At 45.9% G+C, this 19,125-nt stretch overlaps 2 protein-coding genes across 4 annotated transcripts; one reads left to right on the forward strand and one right to left on the reverse strand.

The window, feature by feature from the left end:
* Positions 1-2,202: 2,202 nt before the first annotated feature.
* On the forward strand, positions 2,203-12,781 carry LOC144719882 (uncharacterized). 2 transcript variants are annotated; one of them, XM_078596169.1, is made up of 10 exons: positions 2,203-2,498; positions 2,694-2,745; positions 3,879-4,793; positions 5,586-7,670; positions 8,206-8,280; positions 9,080-9,189; positions 9,870-9,937; positions 10,335-10,501; positions 11,144-11,296; positions 11,821-12,781. In XM_078596169.1, exons 1-10 carry the CDS (start codon positions 2,415-2,417, stop codon positions 12,201-12,203), a joined length of 4,092 nt encoding a protein of 1,363 aa, XP_078452295.1. In that variant the 5' UTR covers positions 2,203-2,414; the 3' UTR covers positions 12,204-12,781. The 2 variants fall into 2 exon arrangements, with proteins under 2 accessions (XP_078452295.1, XP_078452296.1); XM_078596170.1 differs by lacking the exon at positions 2,694-2,745.
* Positions 12,782-13,594: 813 nt separating this feature from the next.
* Positions 13,595-17,571, reverse strand: EIF1AD (eukaryotic translation initiation factor 1A domain containing). Of its 2 annotated transcripts, none has more exons than XM_078596172.1 (6): positions 17,422-17,571; positions 15,688-15,857; positions 14,943-15,051; positions 14,409-14,517; positions 14,256-14,309; positions 13,595-14,126 (listed from the first exon to the last, which is right to left on the reverse strand). In XM_078596172.1, the coding sequence occupies exons 2-6, from the start codon at positions 15,772-15,774 to the stop codon at positions 13,886-13,888; spliced, it is 600 nt and encodes a 199-aa protein (XP_078452298.1). In that variant the 5' UTR covers positions 15,775-15,857; positions 17,422-17,571; the 3' UTR covers positions 13,595-13,885. The 2 variants fall into 2 exon arrangements, with proteins under 2 accessions (XP_078452298.1, XP_078452299.1); XM_078596173.1 differs by lacking the exon at positions 17,422-17,571 and adding an exon at positions 16,998-17,254.
* Between the last annotated feature and the right edge of the window lie 1,554 nt (positions 17,572-19,125).

Below are 19,125 nucleotides of genomic sequence, written 5' to 3' on the forward strand. Positions count from 1 at the left end.
CTGCATCGGTGGAGGAATTGCAAAACGACACGAACTTTCTCTCTCCTGCAAACCCTCTCGTCGTGGCTGGCAGACCTCGACATCGACATTTATGTCCTGGACATATCGCTGCCATCCGCAAGAGTACAATAGTTCTGGCCTTAACGGTGAGAAACATGTAGTGTGTGACGTTTCGGGCAATTGACCTTCTTCACAGCACGTGCAAAATGTGTATGTGCTAGGAATATCAGCAAATGTTTTTTTCTCACAGTTGTGGGCACAATTTTTGGCAGAGGTGCACAGGCACACATAAGAAACTCAACACATACGACAACAAACGCTGCCCTTGAATGAGAAAATATATATCAGGCGTTTCGGGGAATTCCTTTTATTCATAGCGCACAGAGAGGCCATAGAGCATGGACACGAGTTTGAGTCTGCACCATACACCATGGGGCATGATAATAACAGTGCTTTGTGGCTATAAACATGGTCAATCCACTGCCATCTTACGATCCATGCAATAAAAATTCCACCCAGCAGCTGCCATCGATCTCATTTCATCGCTCTATCTCCAAGGACAGACGTCCTCTGGAACGCGTTTCCATTTCATGGAATCCACTCCGTCATTATAGATGCTATAGCGCCTCTTCTAGCCATGGCGTTTTAATGATGTGATGACTTACACCAAACAAAATGAAAGGCATGTACATTATCACGCACAAAGCACGCTGTGCCGTGGTGTAATGGTTCGCACAATAGATTTGCGACCCATAAGTGTAACCGATTCGACTTCCAACCCAGCAGTATAAATGGTAAAAGTGTGAGCTTCGTCTCACTTCTTATTTGACGTCTGACAAGCGTGGACGAGTAGGGTCAATGCCCTCTAGAGGGCCTTCTCGCCATCACAGTTCCCATCGAACAGTGGCACTGAATCACTTCAAGTCACCCTCAGCATCAGTCAGTTGCTTCCCTGTCAATATTTCATCGCTACTACCACAGGGCTCATACTCTTTGGTTTTTTCGGTAAAGTCACGTAGGTTAAAAAAATAAAACAAATAAATTAAATCACGACGTTTCGGAGGTTACACACGAAACGTCGTGATTTAATGTATTTGTTTTCTTTTTTTAACCTACGTGACTTTACCGAAAAAACAAGAGTATGGATCCTTGCAGTCACGAAAATTTCAAATCTAGAATTACCACAGGGCTCTCTGGAGGTCCCTCTAGTGGAGACCCTTCCGTCAAGCAGCGGGGTGAGCGAGAAATTGCAAGGGCTGCACCTTTAACCGATCCCGCAAACGCCACCCCGGTCCTTCTCGTGTGTCTGTTCTGTTGAGAACTTACCGAAGTTAAATGTCTGCGTTCGCTGCGCCATCTGCAGCCACGCATTTGCAATTTCACTTATTGGCGATGCTGATTTTTGTTGCGTCTACAACGGCGCAAAAACGACGAAACACTCAAAGCATTCGGCATCAACACTCTGGTCTTTATATGGGAAATATTTTAAAATAAGGGAAGGTGAAGGGTTCGCCTATGATGTGGTATGAAGTACGACGATTGGCCGAAAAGTCGCCTATTTTTTTTGTAAGACCATTTATTGACGAATACATAAATGGGAGTTTTATACGCACACATGAAATACTACTTAAGGCTTACAACCATCAAAGGAAAATGAAAGGTTGCTTTATTTGAACATTAAAGGAAACTGAAATGTTACAAAGTCTCAGAAGATGTTTTTTATGATAGCTGAGTTATGGAAGGCTTTCTAGTTAATACCAGCGAACTACCGCGTTGTCTTTGTATCTGGACAAAATATTAAACAAAAAACTTTCTTAATTGGACAATATTAATGTGCAATGGTGACTGCCATTTTAAATGGCAACGTTGTGGAATTTGTGATTTTCAAGCGCATTCAGATTAATAATGACGTTAGTACCCATTTTGAAAATAAAACATGAAAGGCTGTTAATTTCCTTTGGTGTCTATAGATAGAGTTGTAGCAGCAATTGCTCGTGACGATACGCTCAAGATGAAGCTTTTTGAATGTCCGGATTGTATATGTTCAATGTGAAAGCCAATTACATGACTGCATTATTGGACCATTTAGTGCCACCGATGACAATTAATTAATGGACTTCAGGTGGGAGTGGGTGGAGATTGCATTTGGATCTGTTCTCTTTCTGGCCACCCCCTGATAATGTGTTTTTTTAAATTGTTATCCAATCACCAGCGGGAAATGGGGGCCCATCACCTGGTGATGGGCGGGTTTTTTGATCACTGTGTAGAGGAATCCCACCTTTGCTTTACGTCGTGAAAAGTTCACGAGAATTGTACCGTGGTGTCGCAGACGCAGTGGGATATATTGTGAGGAGGTAGGAGAGGGTTGTGAGGAGGTGGGAGAGGTTGTGAGTCGAGAGAGGAGGTTAGGAGGGATGTTGAAGCTGCTGCTGCTGCTGCTTGGGCTGCCGAGACTGGTCCTGGGCTTCTGCACTGATGTCCCCACAGCCCAGCCCCCAGTGAGTAACTTTAACACACAATTTGTGCCTCCTTCTGAGCTAACACAACCTGCCGCATTGATATTAATGCTCACTGTGGACATTAATATAATAGACGTCCGTTAGTGGTTTAAAAAAAAAGGATTTTAAATACACTTTGTTGAGGATCTGTAATCAAAGGTGAGACGTGGTGTTCATTGTTTTATTGTCCTGCAGTTTGATTATGCGGCCAGCGAAATCCGACTTCGCCAGGCTCTTCAGAGGAACGGTCAGTTGGCCAAGTTTGCTTGTTTTATCCTTCAATGTCACGTGTTATGCACAACGTTGGGCCGTGATGGTGGCTCTCTTGTTGACGGACAAAGATCGTCTTTTGGAACTCGGCGGTGGTTTTCTGGAAGCTCTCTTAGCAATACCCATCCCCTCGGAGGACATCCCCTCGGGAGATGGAGCGATCAAATCCGAATGTGTGCAGGTGCTATGCGGATCGTTATATCTGCAAACTTGTGTGCGATGCCGACTGCTTGGAAGGCCTTCATCTAGCAGTGGATTGGATCATGGTCGACGATTAATTCAAAACTTCCACCACCACATCGCTCCATCGTGAAAAGGCCGCTTGTTTCTGTAATACGGGGTAGTGAGTTGGTTTGGTGAGCTGAAATAAAAGGTTAGAGTAATTTGTGTGTCGAATTGTGCTAAATTCTGACTCGTGTTCAATTCAAGGTAGAGTAGTGTACAGTGCTGTGCCATCAGCCTTGGGTCTTCTGTTCATGTAGGGACGTCGTTCTACAAGTTTGAAAACTTACCACCGTGTCTGTAGACATTGTATGGCCATAAATGCGGTGCAGTGTATATCGGACGTAATATAATACGTTTAAAACGAGTGCACTTGCATATAGGAGGCAGACTTTGAACAACGTCTCGCTTGTGAGAACCCGTTGTGAATGCTACATTTTAAGAACCGTTTAAAAAAATTGTGGCTGGTTGGGTGGCCCCTATTAGTGTAGACATTGGCAAATGTCCAGACGTTTCCCCTTCTCTTTCCCGTAGCGGAAATGTGGAAAGAAAATTATATATTCACACTCGTACACACATCGCTGAACACAAAGAGGATCTGCAGTGCTTATTTGAATATATATAATAGGCTCGTGTCAAAAGCTATGATAGTGGCACGGAGCTCACGCTGGTAAGGGAATTTGAACAAAGCACCATGGGGTCATATCGTGGCTTTTCCGATACTTATTTTTCTCACGACTTGACCGTCAATATCAATATAAATTCCGTGACAAACATTCCCTTAGTTGCAAAAAGCACGAGATGATAAATTGTGCATGACTAACTTTTGTAAGCGTTGGCTGGACCAAAGATGCTGATTTGAGTCCCCCCCCCCCTTCCACCTTGCAGGGCTGGATCCTCTGGCGATGCCACAGACTCCGTGCCAGCGCAAGGTCGACGGTTTTGAGGGAGTTCTAGAGCCCTTCTGCCTGCTCTACGCCAGAAGCAGCGAGGCCAGTGCCGGGCTGTGGTCAGAGTGCACTCTCACCGTGCCGACCGACTACTGCCTGCTCGTCCACGTGTGCCTGGGCTGCCCGAGCGACGGCAGCTGCACGGCCGAGCACAACTCCTTCGTGGTGCTCACCCCGATGGCCGGCACGGATGAATCCGGTGAGGCCGGCGACAGGCTGAGGAGGACGGCTGGCCCTGGTGGGCGGTGGGGAGAGCTGGGTGGACGTGTGGCCTTGGAAGTGTGTGCCCACCGCTGCTCCAGCGCGCTCTTTGCGATGCCCACCAACCGCCTCCACGTGGCATTCGTCCCCGAATCAATTCCCCCGGTGCACAGCTTCCACGCGCTGCACAGCTACGTGAAGGTGCGCTACCTCGCCGTGCCTAGCGCCAGGGCTGATGCCGCCGCCGGTGACCACTACATCCAGGAGTGGCTGGAGGCCGGCTGCGATAATGGAGCCAGCGGCAAGTTTCCGCCAATGCCCCCCCACGGTATTCCAGCGGATGGAAACCAGGCTGTGATCAGTGAGCGGTCGGCTATGGGGCCTGCACCGTCGCTGGCAGAGCGCATCGTGCACCTGGGCGGAGGATACCCCGTGTTCCGCCTGGTGGCGGACGATGACGAGGACGGGCGGCACCTCCTGGGCGAGCTCGTGCACTCGTACCTGCAGCACTGGCTGCCCTCACCCCTGCGCCTGCGGCTGCGCACGCGGTCCCTGCGTCTGAGCTACTCGAGGCAGAAGGGACACCGACCTCCTCCTCCTCCTGACGGTCGCGCAGACAGGGGGGCTACGTCGCTGCCTCGCCGGCATTGCGGTAATTAGTTTGTGATCTCGATTTAAAGCTTTCGTGACTGCAGGGATTCAAGAAGATAGTTTGTGATCCCAGAGCAGATTTGTCTTTGCCGGTACAATCTGAGGTGGCAGAACTTGAGCGGTTACAGTTTCTCTGTGGTCAATGACATTGAATTGTGAGAACCATTTGTAATGAGTGGGTTATCATGCTCTTACTCGAGATGGTGGTGAGATGTTAACTACCTCGCCTGGTATACAGGATATCGTGGCTTCGATCCCAACCTTGACACCTGTATATTTGGAGTTTGCATGTTTTCCCTGGGGTCACGTGGATTTTTCTGCTGTAAATTTTCACAGGATGAGCTACTTCGTTGAGCTATCTATCATTTTGTGGCCAGGTCGCTTCTGAAAAGATCTATATAGCTCGGTGAGTGTTACCTGGTAAAATAAAAAATAGTTTAGTTCGCTTCCTCAAGTGGTACCAATTTCTGCTCTGGCCCATGTAGTAAATGCTGAGAAAGTGTCTTGCCCTGTCCGTGTTGGAGTTTGAAACCGAAATGTATTTTAAGCTGTGAATTACTCGCCAGCTTTGAGTGACTGTGTGTAAGTTTAATTTGTGTAACCTATGCCAATCCATATCAATATACAATGAAATTCATAACCTTCTATTTTATAACCAGGTAAAATCACATTGTATTCATTGGAGACCTTAAAATATGATCATAGGCCTCACCTATGTAACAATTAGATTGATATAAAGTTTGTCACATGTTCGGGGTGATTGAATACCGATAAGTTATCCACTGTTTTGCAGCACCCAACTACGCGGTTCCTCGGATGGCTTATCCCCTCGAGAGCTGTCAGTTTGAGCTGCAAGGCAAGTCCGGGCGTTTCTACTCGCCCAACTTCCCAGACAGCTACCCAGAGCTGGGGTGGTGCAGCTGGAACCTCCAGGTCAGGGAGACTCAGAGCATCGTTGTGAAAATTTGCGGCTTCACTGGAGGAGACGAGTGTTGCCTGCACAGCGACCGGCTGATCTTTGAGGAGTCTCCTAGACGAAACATCATGGCCATGGTGCTGTCATGCTGGGGCCACGACACGTACTACTACACCCCCAAGGGCTCTGGGCTAAGCGTACTGCTCGTGAGTGGCGACCGCCAGGCACTCAATTCTGCTGCTCCACGTCGCTTCTGGGGAGAATACTTTGTTTTAGACGAGTGGGATACACTGGACTTGAGCAGGCTGAACTGCGGGGAGTCTGGTGTTAACTCAACATTGATCAACGTAATTCGACAACCTGCTTCCGATGCAGACAGTGACAGGATGGTGTTACTAAGTTCTGAAATCGAAGACTTTGTTAATCAGACTCCCCTTGACATTAATTCCTTAACAAATGAATGGGATTTGGAAGTTAATGAAGGCCGTGGCACTGAAGAAGGCATCCAACAAGACATTCCATATCATGATGTTCGTTATTCTCCATTCGAGCTGGCAAATGAGACGCGTCACAAAACGGCTTTGGAAATTGAGTTTGAGCAACGTTTAGTTCCACTGGGCTCTAAAGTTGATAACGTCACCTCTGCTATTTTACTTGAGAAAAATGTTCCATATATATCTGGTGTAGAAGTACCCGAGCACATTACTGCATTGCCAGTTTTAAAAAATCTAACTCGTTTGTCTATGTCTGTGACTGTTAGAGATCAGAGTGTAAATTTCCACCAAACCCATAATCATGTTGAACTCCCTTCACCTAAATCATCAGGTGTTAATTTGAGGGCTGCAGAAGCTGTTAATGAAACACCAGTGGCAGCTGCAAAAGCTCACACACCAGGCTTTTTAAAACCAATGCTCCAAAGCAAATTACTGGGGCCTCCCAATGTTATTCAGCCAACCCCATTATTTTTAACAAAAAACACACTTGCGTCAGTCTTAGAAATAAATTTAATTTCACCCACTTCCGTAACAATGGTTACAAATTCTGTAAAATCGGAGAGCGGTATACATAATTTTCCAAATGCGTTTTCTGACAAGGTCCTTGAGGATGATGTAACTTCCACCACCAAGGGTTCCTTGGGACCTGCATTTGAGATAGAGCCTTCGTTTGTACAGTCTCAAGTGATGTCCCAACATTTTATGCAGTTGAACAAAGTTACAACACTGGCTCTGTCAGGCAGTAGTACCCAGACTCTCCCAACAGATTACCACGGGGTGAGCGTGGACAGATATCCATCTTCTCGCACAGCTATTGGGAGTGAGTCTAGAGGAACTGCACAGGCGTTTGACAATCTTTCACAGTCATCGACACGCACTTCATTACTTTGGAAAATGAGTGAACTGATCAAGGGGACAAAACGACGAATGGCTTCGGGCAAACAAATGACAAGGGCTTCTGCAGTGGCATCTTTGATAAAATCTCAGCCGTTAATTGCGTTTCCTGTTGAGGCTTCTCTACGTGGACTCTCGCACAACGCTATTAAAAATAAATCAATTTTCAGCACACATGTTACACGTATACATAAAGGTAGGTATTTGCAGGCATCACGTACAAGGTGGCACAGTTTTCCCCTCGCAGGAACGTATAACGTATTGACAAAACCTTCTGTGACTGCACAGGCTCGCATAGTTGCCACCACCACACAATCTCTAATCCATTCCACTACAGTGACCACATCTGCCTCAGCAGAGAGAACAGTTTCGGATGTATTGGTTGCTTCAAACCGCTTGAGCATCCTACCCGAGGCTGCCTCTGGCTCCCCATTGATGTACAGCGCCCAATTTTTCCCTGCCAACAAATCTGATGTTTGGTCATCAAAGCCGGTCATTAGAGACTTTATGCCAACAGAAAGCGTGGGAATTTCTTCAAGCACTGTTACTGCAAACGGGACGAGTTCATCCGATGGTGAGTTTTGAGTGTTTATTTACAGCAGTGTTCTTAACTAATTTTCATAGGAGCAGCCACTTTTGCCGGAAAGACATCCGTATGAGGGCCACCACACATTTTAAACCGTTGGATTTGACAGCACGATGGGGTGTTTTCACATTTGTGTATTGTCGGGGGCCACGGGCCTTGCAATGAAGAACACCGATTAAAAGGATGCATTCCACATACTGTATGTGCAAGTCAAAGTGAACAGTTTAGGAAGTCAATCTTGATGGGCTTGCTGTTCTTAACTATTATAATTTTATCATGAATTCCCCGGTTTCACCCCTACTGGATGAAGGCCTCCCAATATATGATTTTGCATGATTGGGGAGGCTACTGCAATCACACTTATGTCAACATCAGAATTGTCTCACGTTCAAACTAGTTTCTTCTCTGCGTGATAAACATTGTATTAAGTAATTGTAATGTTTTTGTTTATGTTTTAAAGACTTGCATTAATATGTAAATATACTGAGTGGTGGTGTTTTTTGTATGCAATTATTTCCTTTAGGGCCATTTCCCACTGCAAAAAATGAGGACAAACCCCAGTCACTGGACATTGGCACAGGGCCTTTCAGACCTCGAGGTGAGTTGACACAAAGCTTGGGTTGGCCACTTCTTATACATGCCGATCAGTATAGAGGGCGTGTAAAATATATATTATTCTGGGGGTTGGGGAAATAAAATTGGGGGGGGGGGGGGGAGTTATGTGACACGGCCAAGGAGTTGCAGCCTCTGCTTGTGACCTTTTGAACTTGCTCATGATTCTGGCTTCAAGAGATTTTCCCATATAGGTTATGTTTGAATGTAAGCTGGTCAATCGATTTGAGAGAGGGCTGCATTTTATTCGCCTTCCCCACTGCCTATGCCGACCAGCGTGTAAGTGTGTGGCTTGTTTCACATTTGTATCCTAGCCTTAAATGATTAGTCTCACTGACACAGTAAGATCCCAGAGGGAGCGATGGGCACCTTGTCAACTTGGTGAAATTGGATCATGATGATGGTTGCACAGGAGCGTGTGATGCTACATGGCGTGAACATGGTGTGGTGAATGGCTGTGTGGGTGTCGTGTAGCGCAGCATGCTGCGCTATTAACCCAGCATGCTGCGCTATTAACCCAGCAACCAGAGTTCGATTCCTGCTCGCAGCCAACACCAGGTGATGATTATCTGTGCCGGTCCTGGGCCTCTCCTAGGTCGACTGAGCCTTAAATCAGTACCTAGTGTGGTATGTAAACATCGTCACTGGGGAGATGATGGCGGCTGGGTGTGGTGCTGGCCACCCACCCCCTCTCGTGTGCCGTGTCGGCCTTTATAGATGTTCGCTAACAGCACTTGCCTCAACATGTTAAGGCTATATGGGGGGTCTTTGTCTTTGTACTTCAGAGTACACCTGGTTTGAGATGTCCGTGGACTCCATGCTTCAAAAGAAGGCAAGGGAAGGGCTTTCTTTAGGCCGCATTGTGAGGCTCCTCTCTTCACACCTCTCCCAGCTGGTGAGGATATTGTTGCTGCTGAACCATATGAATATGTTTTGTCTCTTTTCTTCGCATGGATGTCCTGCAGTGTCTCTCATCACTTTTTTAATTGGCTACTGCAAACCCTTGCCCATTGCGGGGTTACGTTCTTGAAAGTAGCTTCAATTGGCAGATCCGCAAAGACAAAGCAAATAGGAAAAAACTCGGGTTTGGTTCAACCCAAACATTGAACAGGAAGTATTTTGAATGTAGAATATTAATATTTTCTAGTATTAAATGTAACCTGTATGGTAAATGTATAGAATGAAAACAATCTAGTGTACACTACAGATAGAAAAATCGTGCGGCTGGGAACACGTGACCTAGGACCCACGATTCGATGCTTAGGAGACGATACGGCACCGCGTGTGTTTTTCTACGGCAGCAGCAGCATCGCGAGCAGTACAGTTACGATGCATACAGGAATCTCGTGGTACATTGAGTGGTTGAGCCACGGGGGCAAACGGCGAACTCTTCCTCGGTCAAATTTCGCACTAAATCTACGAGAGAGGGAAAGGTTTTCTGTACTTCGAAATTTACTTTGCCAACACGAAATGACCAAAACTAACGCGTATCACCCAAGTGCAAGAATGCTGCTCTTAATTTGGTCGATGTTGACCGCACGTTTGTTAAATTATCTTGTGCTCCCCCATTTGCAGATGGAGAAAAACGCAAGCGATTATTATGGAAGTAATTTCCTGAGTGTTCTGCCAAGACAAGCAGGCTGGTAAGGGTTTATATACAGCCCTTTCACGCCACTGGTAGATGAAGACCTTCCTATGCCGTGTTGATCATAGCGGGTGGATGGGTGGTTGAATATTTACACACATTGGTGCATGCTGGTTTGTAAAGACTGTACCCAGAACGGGTTCAGATATCATTAGCCACTGATATATTTCCCATGGCCAGGAAAACAATTCAGGTTGCTGTGTTTTTTGCACTAACGACTCTACTTTCTCTCCACCTTGGTCTGGTAAGGGTTAAATGCGATGCCGCTATTATCCCTTGGTTCTACATTTTGTTGACATGTTCCTATGAATAGGTTTTATGTGTAGTGAGCCATCTCGCCGAGCTCTCCAGCTGTGAAAATGCGATTGTCGTCGCTGTGAATTTCCCGCGTGCAGGGTGGCGCAGGGTCTGCAGGTGCAAACGAAGTTCCACGTCTTTTTCCGGCACCTGCCCCGCGCCAGCGCGCGCCAGCTGCAGCGATCATTGCGCAATCTTCCCGGCCAGCACTTGGAGTCCGCGGACGGGGCCCTGAGGCTCCAGCTCCTCTCCATCGATGTGACCGGTACTGCCCACCACCACCACCCACATTGCAACACAAGCCACAGTGGCCATGCACTGCCAAGCAAAAACATGCATGCAATATTATTTTCATCAATATTGTGCAAGAGTAAATATTATTGCTGTTGGATTTTTTGTGCAAAATGCAGGCAAATTATTGAATGAACCCATTTATTTGGGTTTTTTTTTATTCTGGATTGATAAATGGCTTTATTTATTGCGAAAGGTCTGCATGAAGAGCACTTTATAACTCCGTCGTGATGTATTGAGGGTTGACTACTGCGGACGTAGAGGTGAGGCTATTTACTGCATGAACAATTTAGATTGTTACACCACAGTGTCCATGAGAGATGGTGATGGATTGAACCGCCCTACATCCAATAATGATTTGAATGGCTGATGCTTATTTGCATTGGATTGACACTTTAGTAAAATCTTCTCCCCTTTCAGAAAATTCAAAGCAGTTGGTTTTGCCTTTTTTGGTACAGTTCCCAGAGTTACCATGTGTAAGCTTGAGCATGGGTGTGAGCACGCCCACGATGCATCGGCGCTCCTTGTTTTTGGGAGCGCACGGATGAACCCTTGTTGGCTCGGTGTGCTCGCGTGAGCAAGCTTTTGTATCCAACTCGTCCGTCATCAATTTCAGATGTGGACGAGTGTGACGTGGGGGAGGACCTGTGTGACGCAAACGCATTCTGCCACAACATGGTGGGCTCCTACGTCTGCTTCTGTAATGAAAACTACATCAACCTCGACCCCGCGTGGAAAGGAACCCAGTGCCAAAGCGTTCTCGCTCAAGGCAAGTTCCCTTATGCTGGCGCACAAACAACTATTATACTTTCACATCATAGCACCCATTTCGGTGTTTAAATATAAATAACCTGTTCCTAACAATAATTATTACTAATTTCTCCCTTGCATAAAATTTATTCATTATCAGAATTGATGTTTATTCGATTTGTGTATGCAGAATTTAAGTTTTTTAGAACACTAAGTTGAGTCTATATGTTTAACTAGACAACATTTCAACCATACAATTGAGAACCTAAGGTCATCCTTGGGTTATAAATATGCTTTAAATGTCATTCTCAACACTTAAATATGGTTTCCATCATCGGTGAACCAAGCACTTTGCCTCCCGTGGAGTGAGACTGCAAAGCCAACATTGTTAGCAAAGCCCATTTCCTTCGAGATGAATCTCACTGGGTTGTCATTTCAAAAGTCTCCATTTTTAAAAGGTGCAAAGCACGTGGTGTTACCGTCGCGTCTGTAATTAAGTCGAGGCCACCGGTGCTGCCACCACGACGGCCCCTGCACCCACAGAGGCACCAGAGGTGGCGGCCCTAGTCTCCCCGCTGGCCGTAGCGCTGGGCTCTGCTGCCTGCATCCTCGTGCTGCTGGTGCTCGTGGGGGTGGCCGTGAGTAGCGTCGCGGTGAAGGGGAGGAGGCGTCGTCGTCGCTTGCGCCTGGAGGCAAACGGCTTCAGCTGCACAAGCACGCCCGCCATCTACTTCCACCGGCGCTGGGAAGACTGGGATCCACCTCCTGCACCGACTCTGTCAGACGCAACACTCGTCTCTCAGCCCCGAGTGGGTCCTCCCATGGTGAGCGCTTCCAGCATCAGCGCTCCGGACAATCTCGCGTCACTCAACGGTGGTACGAGCACGGGAGGGCAGTGGCGTGCATCCGCATCGGCCGACGTTTAAGATTGTGCAGCAGAGCCGTCCACTTCGCCAACTCCCGAGTCTTAAATCTCCGACGCGTTGTCTGCCCGTTTTGAGTGTTGCTTTTTTTGTTTTGAATGTAATGCGATTCTTATAGGATGCAGTAATGGTATGCAAATGTTTAATTATACACTATTAATGTAACCGTGGCCCTTTAGCTTTAATTGCAACAGCTGATTTGAGGAATTTTGTTTAGCTTGCAAATAGTTATGCTTGCTAAATGTGCATGCGATGTCTCGGCACAGCCAATGAACACCTTGTTTTAAACCATGAAAATTAACCAAATCGTAACCATAAAGAAAATTCAAGTATTACAAATGTAATTATCATGGTAACCACATCGTTACTTAATGTACTTCATGTCATATTTAAAATTGTCACATGGTTTGTTTTAAATTCAAGGTTCATGAGTGTCCTTCCCCCCCCCCCCCCCCATATGTTTCCCAGTTAAGGAGTTGGTCCATGTGGGTATTTTTGTTTTCCCTGTTGGCCAGGGTAGTGTGCTTAGTGATGCACATTAACCTGCATTTGTTACACTATGCATTAAATTGAAAAGTACATGGGTTTGTTTTACTTTTTTCTATCATGATAAATGAGCACTTTATACAAAAATATGATAAAGTACACATTTTAACACATTTACACATGCAAGTACAAAGCTTACATTTGAATTCTATCTCAGGTCATGGTTCGTAATTGGCAATTTCATCACAAAGTGCTACGTGTATTGTTTCCCATAGTGCATTGTTTTTTGGTTTGCTTTAGCCTGACAATTTGCAGTTGGCTCATCACAAGTTAAATCCATTTGCTATTTAATAGCTGTACACTGCATCTTAAAGTGGCTCCAAGAAACTCTGCTGACACCAATTGGTGCCCGGATTAACTTTATTTACAGAAACGTAATTTTTTTCAACCTGGAGATGCTTTACTAGGGTGGGTAAAGATGCATCCTGTACCAATAACAGGAGGGACGGGGTACTGGCTCAAGGTAAAATTGCTCATGTCGGTGGAAAGAATTATGGACAAGTGGTTCAGTTTTCACTGAATCTCTGCAAATGGATGTCCAGTGACTGCTTCAATAACCTTGGTAACTTCCACCAGCATTCAACAAAGGTGCTTAATTAGAGCTCTATAGTCCCGAGTATTTTAACATGAGTGAATGTGTAGCAGTCCATACTGTTTAAAAAGTGGAATTGCTATGGTACATGGAAAGAAATGTTGGAAAATAAAGTTTATAATTGTACAATATTGTCTAAAGACCATTTGAGATGGTGGTCATCTCTTCACGTACATACACCAGTAGGGTCCAAAACAAGAAATGCTAAGGATATTTCCCACCCTAGAAACATTGAAATGAAAACAAGCACATGGTATAAATGTAATGTTTTATTATCTGTTCACAAGCCTTAAGGCAATTAAACTCAAATCACTAACTGAACACTTGTGGGATAAAAAAAAAAATCCCAAAGCCAAACATTTAATGAACTTTTATGCAGCTTTTAACGGTATTTTCACTTTGGTAAGATGCCTGCCCTACCAAATGTGAACCATCTACAGTATATAAAGCTTACAGAATGTGAAACAAGGCTTTTTAATTAAGGTTGGAGAAAACTTCCACATTGTAAGCTAAACTTGGCTTACATGAAGAATCTCACTTGAAAGCATCATTGTTCTGGCTCCTCTTCACTCTCTGCCTGCTGGGAACTTTTCTCCGCATTTGACATGTTTACATCATTGTTGTCAACATCACTATTCTCACTGTCATCCTCATCAGTACTAGCAGTGTACTCGGAGTTCACATGATTTGTGTTTACAAACAGGTCATCATCTCCACTGTCATCTTCATCAGAGACCTCTTCATCATTCGCTGCACAGGTGGTTTCTTCACAGTCCAGTTTTGGCTCGCTACACAGGGAAGCACAAGAGAACTTGTCTTATCATGCCAAAAAAATGTATACTATAACATGGAGATAGGCAAGCATGCCAATGCGGAACAACAGAACAAAACAACTTTAACTAAACAAAAATACTTACAGGAATGTCTTGCTGGAAGCTTCTACACTTGCATCATCATTGAACTTGACAGGCCTACAGAAGAGAGAAACAAACCCAATTACTGAAATTCAAATGACAAGTGGTAGTCCTATATGTAACATCAACCAACATGGCACATTCACATGTTCTTACCAAACACCCTCCTTCTTGAGGTATCTGATGTGGTCTCTGTTCAAGATGGACACAATTTCTGCCTTGACTTTGTCTCCTTCTTCAATGGGCTCTACCATCACAAAATCTCCTGCAGACACACATTTAAAAACAGCGACAATCATGTAAATTAACAGCAGCAGATTGCATATAAAACCAAACTTATTCATGAGCAGGATATAACTATTAGAGGCATTCAACCCTAACCCTAATTTTTGTTTAGTCCTTTATTCAGTTTAACCGAGTGGCTCTGCAGTGGAGTTAACGTTTATCTTGCAATCGGAAGGTTGCGAGTTCAAATTCAGGTTGAAGTCGTGTTTTTTTCAATGGATACGCACTCCCCTTCCCTACTAGGAAATATCCACCACTGACTGGCGCAGCGATATAAACTGGTGAACACCACCTCCGCACATTTGAGCAGGAAATCGATTTCACTTTTCCATCGTGAACAATATGAATTCAAGCTTATTTCACTTATCTGACATGTAGCTGCATTGGAGTTACACAATATCGCACCTCTTTTAATCCAGATGTTCTTGCGGTACTTGGTGGGCATTGTGACGAGGAAGTGTTCTCCGGCAGCTGTCTCCACCTCATGCAGATTATTGCCAGGTGTGCCCAACACCTGAGGCACACAAGTCAACAGCTCACTAAACTCTGTATTCAAACAAAAGCTCGTCAAACATCACACAGTACCGAGTAAAACATTAAATTATACCTTAACCGGTTTATGCATAATACAAACAATCCCGTGTATTTAAGCATTTCAATACTGCATCTAGAATACAACTGAACGTTTGTAATGTCTTGGAATCTAGATAGGGTTATGCCTGATGTAGTATTGGGATTAGAATCTGCCTGTGAATACCAGGTGATGTAGGCTTGGTCTTCCAACCAGGCGAGTGTGGAGGAATGCATTGCTGCATCTGTATGGCACGATGAGTGTTACTCTCTTTTATGCATGGGTGTCCTCCCACAAAGTTAAATACTCAATGCAAGACCTTCCTGAACATGTCTTTTACTCATCTTTTCATGGCAATGGGGTATTTAAAAACATGTTATCGCCATACATTTCTAAACTCTGGAATGACCTAGCAAACTAAGCTTTTCCCAAATAATACCACTGCATCAACGTCTCTCGAGTTTAAACTTTAAGCTTAGCAAACAAATTACAGGGAATTGTCTGGACAAGTCTGTTGAATTTGTTCGCGCTACGATTGGCACGGCTACGTACGGTGCGAAATAAGTTCAAAACGCATACCTTGACGATCTGCTGCTGCTCCATGGGTGCTGCGAACTCCTCCAGCACCTCCTTCACCACGTGCTTGCGTTTCGTCGCCTTTGACATCCTGAGCGGCTTTGGCGCGGACACTGGCGATTTCTCCTTTGGGGACTGCTCACTTTGGAACGTGTTTTCCAAACGGCCAACAACTACGGGAGGTGACGATATTGACACACGTCCAGATTATTACTGAACAGATGCTTATGAGTGTACACCGCAGTACTTTACATACTAATCCGGCTGTGATGGTGCACAATTGTGAATTAGCGCTTTGCATGTGAGGGTTGGTGGATCACGCAGATATCTAAATGATCAAACGCCACTCTCCAGATGGAAAAACAGCAAGTGGGTTGGCGGAGCAATCTATTCGTACATTTGACTGTTGTTACACCTTCCCAGATACTCTGGTTTTCTCCAAAATAAACACGGCAGTACTTTACAAGATCCAACGCAGCTCCTGCAAGTCTCGAAACCCAATGAATGTTTGCCGCAGAGAAGATGCGATGTATTAGGGTACCGGTAGCTGGTAGTGGGGTTTGTTCGCAATCGCTCCAAGAAAGACGAAATATTTGGTTCCCCTGCTCAAGGGGGGCTGCATCGTTAAATGCCCAACAATCATAAAAGTCCAATCCGGTTTATAATCAAGTAAAAAGCCACTCATTTGAGCTGTGGTCGCTTATGAAAAATAACTGAATAGCTCAGTGGCCCTTACTTGGTAAAGTTAAGAAGATAATCTAGATTTTAAGTTTTCGTGACTGCAGGGATCCATAATATTCTTTGGTTCTTTCAATAAAGTCACGTAGGTAGAAAACAAAATAAGTTAAATCACGTTTACCAAGTGTGTTGCGCCCGAAACGTCGTGATTTAATTTGTTTTGTTTTATACCTACGTGACTTTATTGAAAGAACCAATGAGTGTTAAGAAGATAGTCTAGTAGTTTTAACCACGGTAATCGATTCCTCGGGAGTTCCCCACTCTCCACGATGGCGTTGAGCTTGTGGCCGCTTCTTCCAAAAATATAAAAGAGCTAAATAGCTCCGTGGACCCTTACACTTGGTAACGTTAAGAAGATAGTGGATTAAACTTGATTTGGAGCTTTCGTGACTGCAGGAATTACTCTTTGGTTCTTTCGGTAAAGTCACGTAGAAATAAATAATAGCATACGTTTCGATTGCAACACAAGCAATCATCATCAGGTACAAATGAAAGAGAAAATAAACCTAGCAAACTTATAAATATAATGCAAATACAACACAGAGAGTCGGCTAACACAACCGTTAACACCCTACCTGGTTGATTTCGTTCTTCCAAAGATTGCTAAATTTGAGAGACAAAACAGACACGGAGACACAGACACACACGCAGAGAGAAATAACACAGAGAAATAACACAGAGAGAGATAACACAGAAAGATAACACACAGAGACACACACACAGAGACACACATAGACACAAAGAGACACACACGTAGACACACACGTAGACACACACATAGACACACATAAGACACACAAGAGACACACACGTAGATACACAGACACAACGGGAATCGATTGAATCGTTAACGGGCGGCGGAATCGATTCCTCGGGAGTCCCCCCCCTCACCCCGCACCCCACTCACCCCGCACCCCACTTCTCCACGATGCCGTCAGCCCGCGTACTCGCCGCCTCCCCTGCCCCGGGGCTTAGCCGCCGTCCCGAGTCGCTACGTACGCGGCTCTCGCTCTTGGTGCTCACGCCGTGAGCGTCGCTGCGGGGAGGAGACGGAGCGGGCTGGAGCGGGAGCCCGGAGTGGAAGCCGCGGGTCCCGCACGTACAGCGGCCATCGTTTTCCTACTCTCTGACGTGGTCTGACGTAGGCCAGCAAGGCGCGCGCCGATTGGCTGCAGCGGCGAGAGGCTCGGAGCCAATGGGGAGGCGGAGCCGTTCACTGGGGCGCCCCGCAATGCGAATCGCGACGGGGGCTTGGGGCCCCGGACCATGAGTAAGCCCCCCCCCCCACCCCACGTGACATGCCCGACACGTGTATGTATGCGGCAGAGGTCGCAATCGGGTACCTGATACCCGTACCCTACCCGATACCCGGCTACCCGTAGCCGGCCGGGTACGGGTACCCGTTTGCGACCCTGGTGCGGCCGGGTACGGGTAGGCCGTGAGTCACTGGTGAGTCACCGTTTTTCACTCATTTCGGGTAGGGTACTGGTACGGGTAGGGAACGGGTACCCGTACCCGGCCAGGTACCCATTTGCGACCCTGGTGCGGCCGGGTACGGGTAAGGAATCAAAACCCGTTTGCGACCTCTGGTATGTAGATAGGGGCCGTCCATAAATGACGATTTTGGACGATTTTTGACCCCACAGTTCTTGCTGTGGTTTTCACACTTGATGATTGCTTGTGTTGCAATCGAAACGTCGTGAGAATTTAATTGTTTTATCTTTATTATTTTATTATTTCCCTTCTAAGTGACTTTACCGAAAGAACCAAGTAAATTATAATCCCTTGTTCATCACTACGTCCTTTTTACTTCTATGTCTCAACAGCGTTACGGAGATTGCGTGACGTGAGGGTTCTGCCTTTGTAGTGAAGGTTGTGAGTTGACGCCGAGGAGGGGGAGGAGGCGCCTCGCCCCCCCCATGTGGAGTGACGTCAGCCGCTAATTATTATTAATGAGGGGGGGGTGTCCATTTGGATGACGTCATCTGCTCATGCTTATTAATGAGGGGGGCTGTTCGATGTGGATTGACGTCACATGCTCATGATTATTAGTGAGGGGGGGGAGTATGCCATATCGAGTGACGTCACAGAAACTCTAGATATGTGTATATCGCGGGTAAAGTGAAATACAAATGTGTTGCAGGTCTCAGGTGTTCTTCGCGCAGCATTACTTTATTATTTCAGTCGTTTACTGCCGTACGCACCCTGAAAGTTGCGTGTCTGCAGCAAGCGCGTGTATGTGTACCTATGGACGCACGTGTGTGTGTAGGGGGGGGGAGTGGTAGTGCAGTGGTTAGCACGCTGCGCTACGAACTCGGCGACCTCGGCGACCCGAGTTCGATTCCCCCCGATGACGATTATTTGAACCGGTCCTGGGCCTCCCCGAGGTCGACTCAGCCTCAAACGAGTAACTGGTGTGTTACTCTTAATTTTACTTTTCGGTAAAGTCACGTAGGTAAGAAATAAAATAATAAATCACGACGTTTCGGAGGCAACACAAGTCTCCGTCACCAGGTGGGACCGTCACAGCTAAATTTACTATATGAAGTGAGAAAAATCCAAGAGACAAGCTCTTAAATAGGATTTATTAATATTTTTTTTTTACCTACGTGACTTTACCGAAAAAACCTAAGAGTATGAATCCTTGCAGTCACGAAAGCTTCAAATCTAGAACTGGTGTGGTGTGTGAACATTGCCACTGGG

The sequence above is a fragment of the Lampetra planeri genome, chromosome 7 (genome assembly GCF_965212315.1).
Source record: "Lampetra planeri chromosome 7, kcLamPlan1.2.h2, whole genome shotgun sequence".
NCBI classification, from domain to species: domain Eukaryota; kingdom Metazoa; phylum Chordata; class Hyperoartia; order Petromyzontiformes; family Petromyzontidae; genus Lampetra; species Lampetra planeri.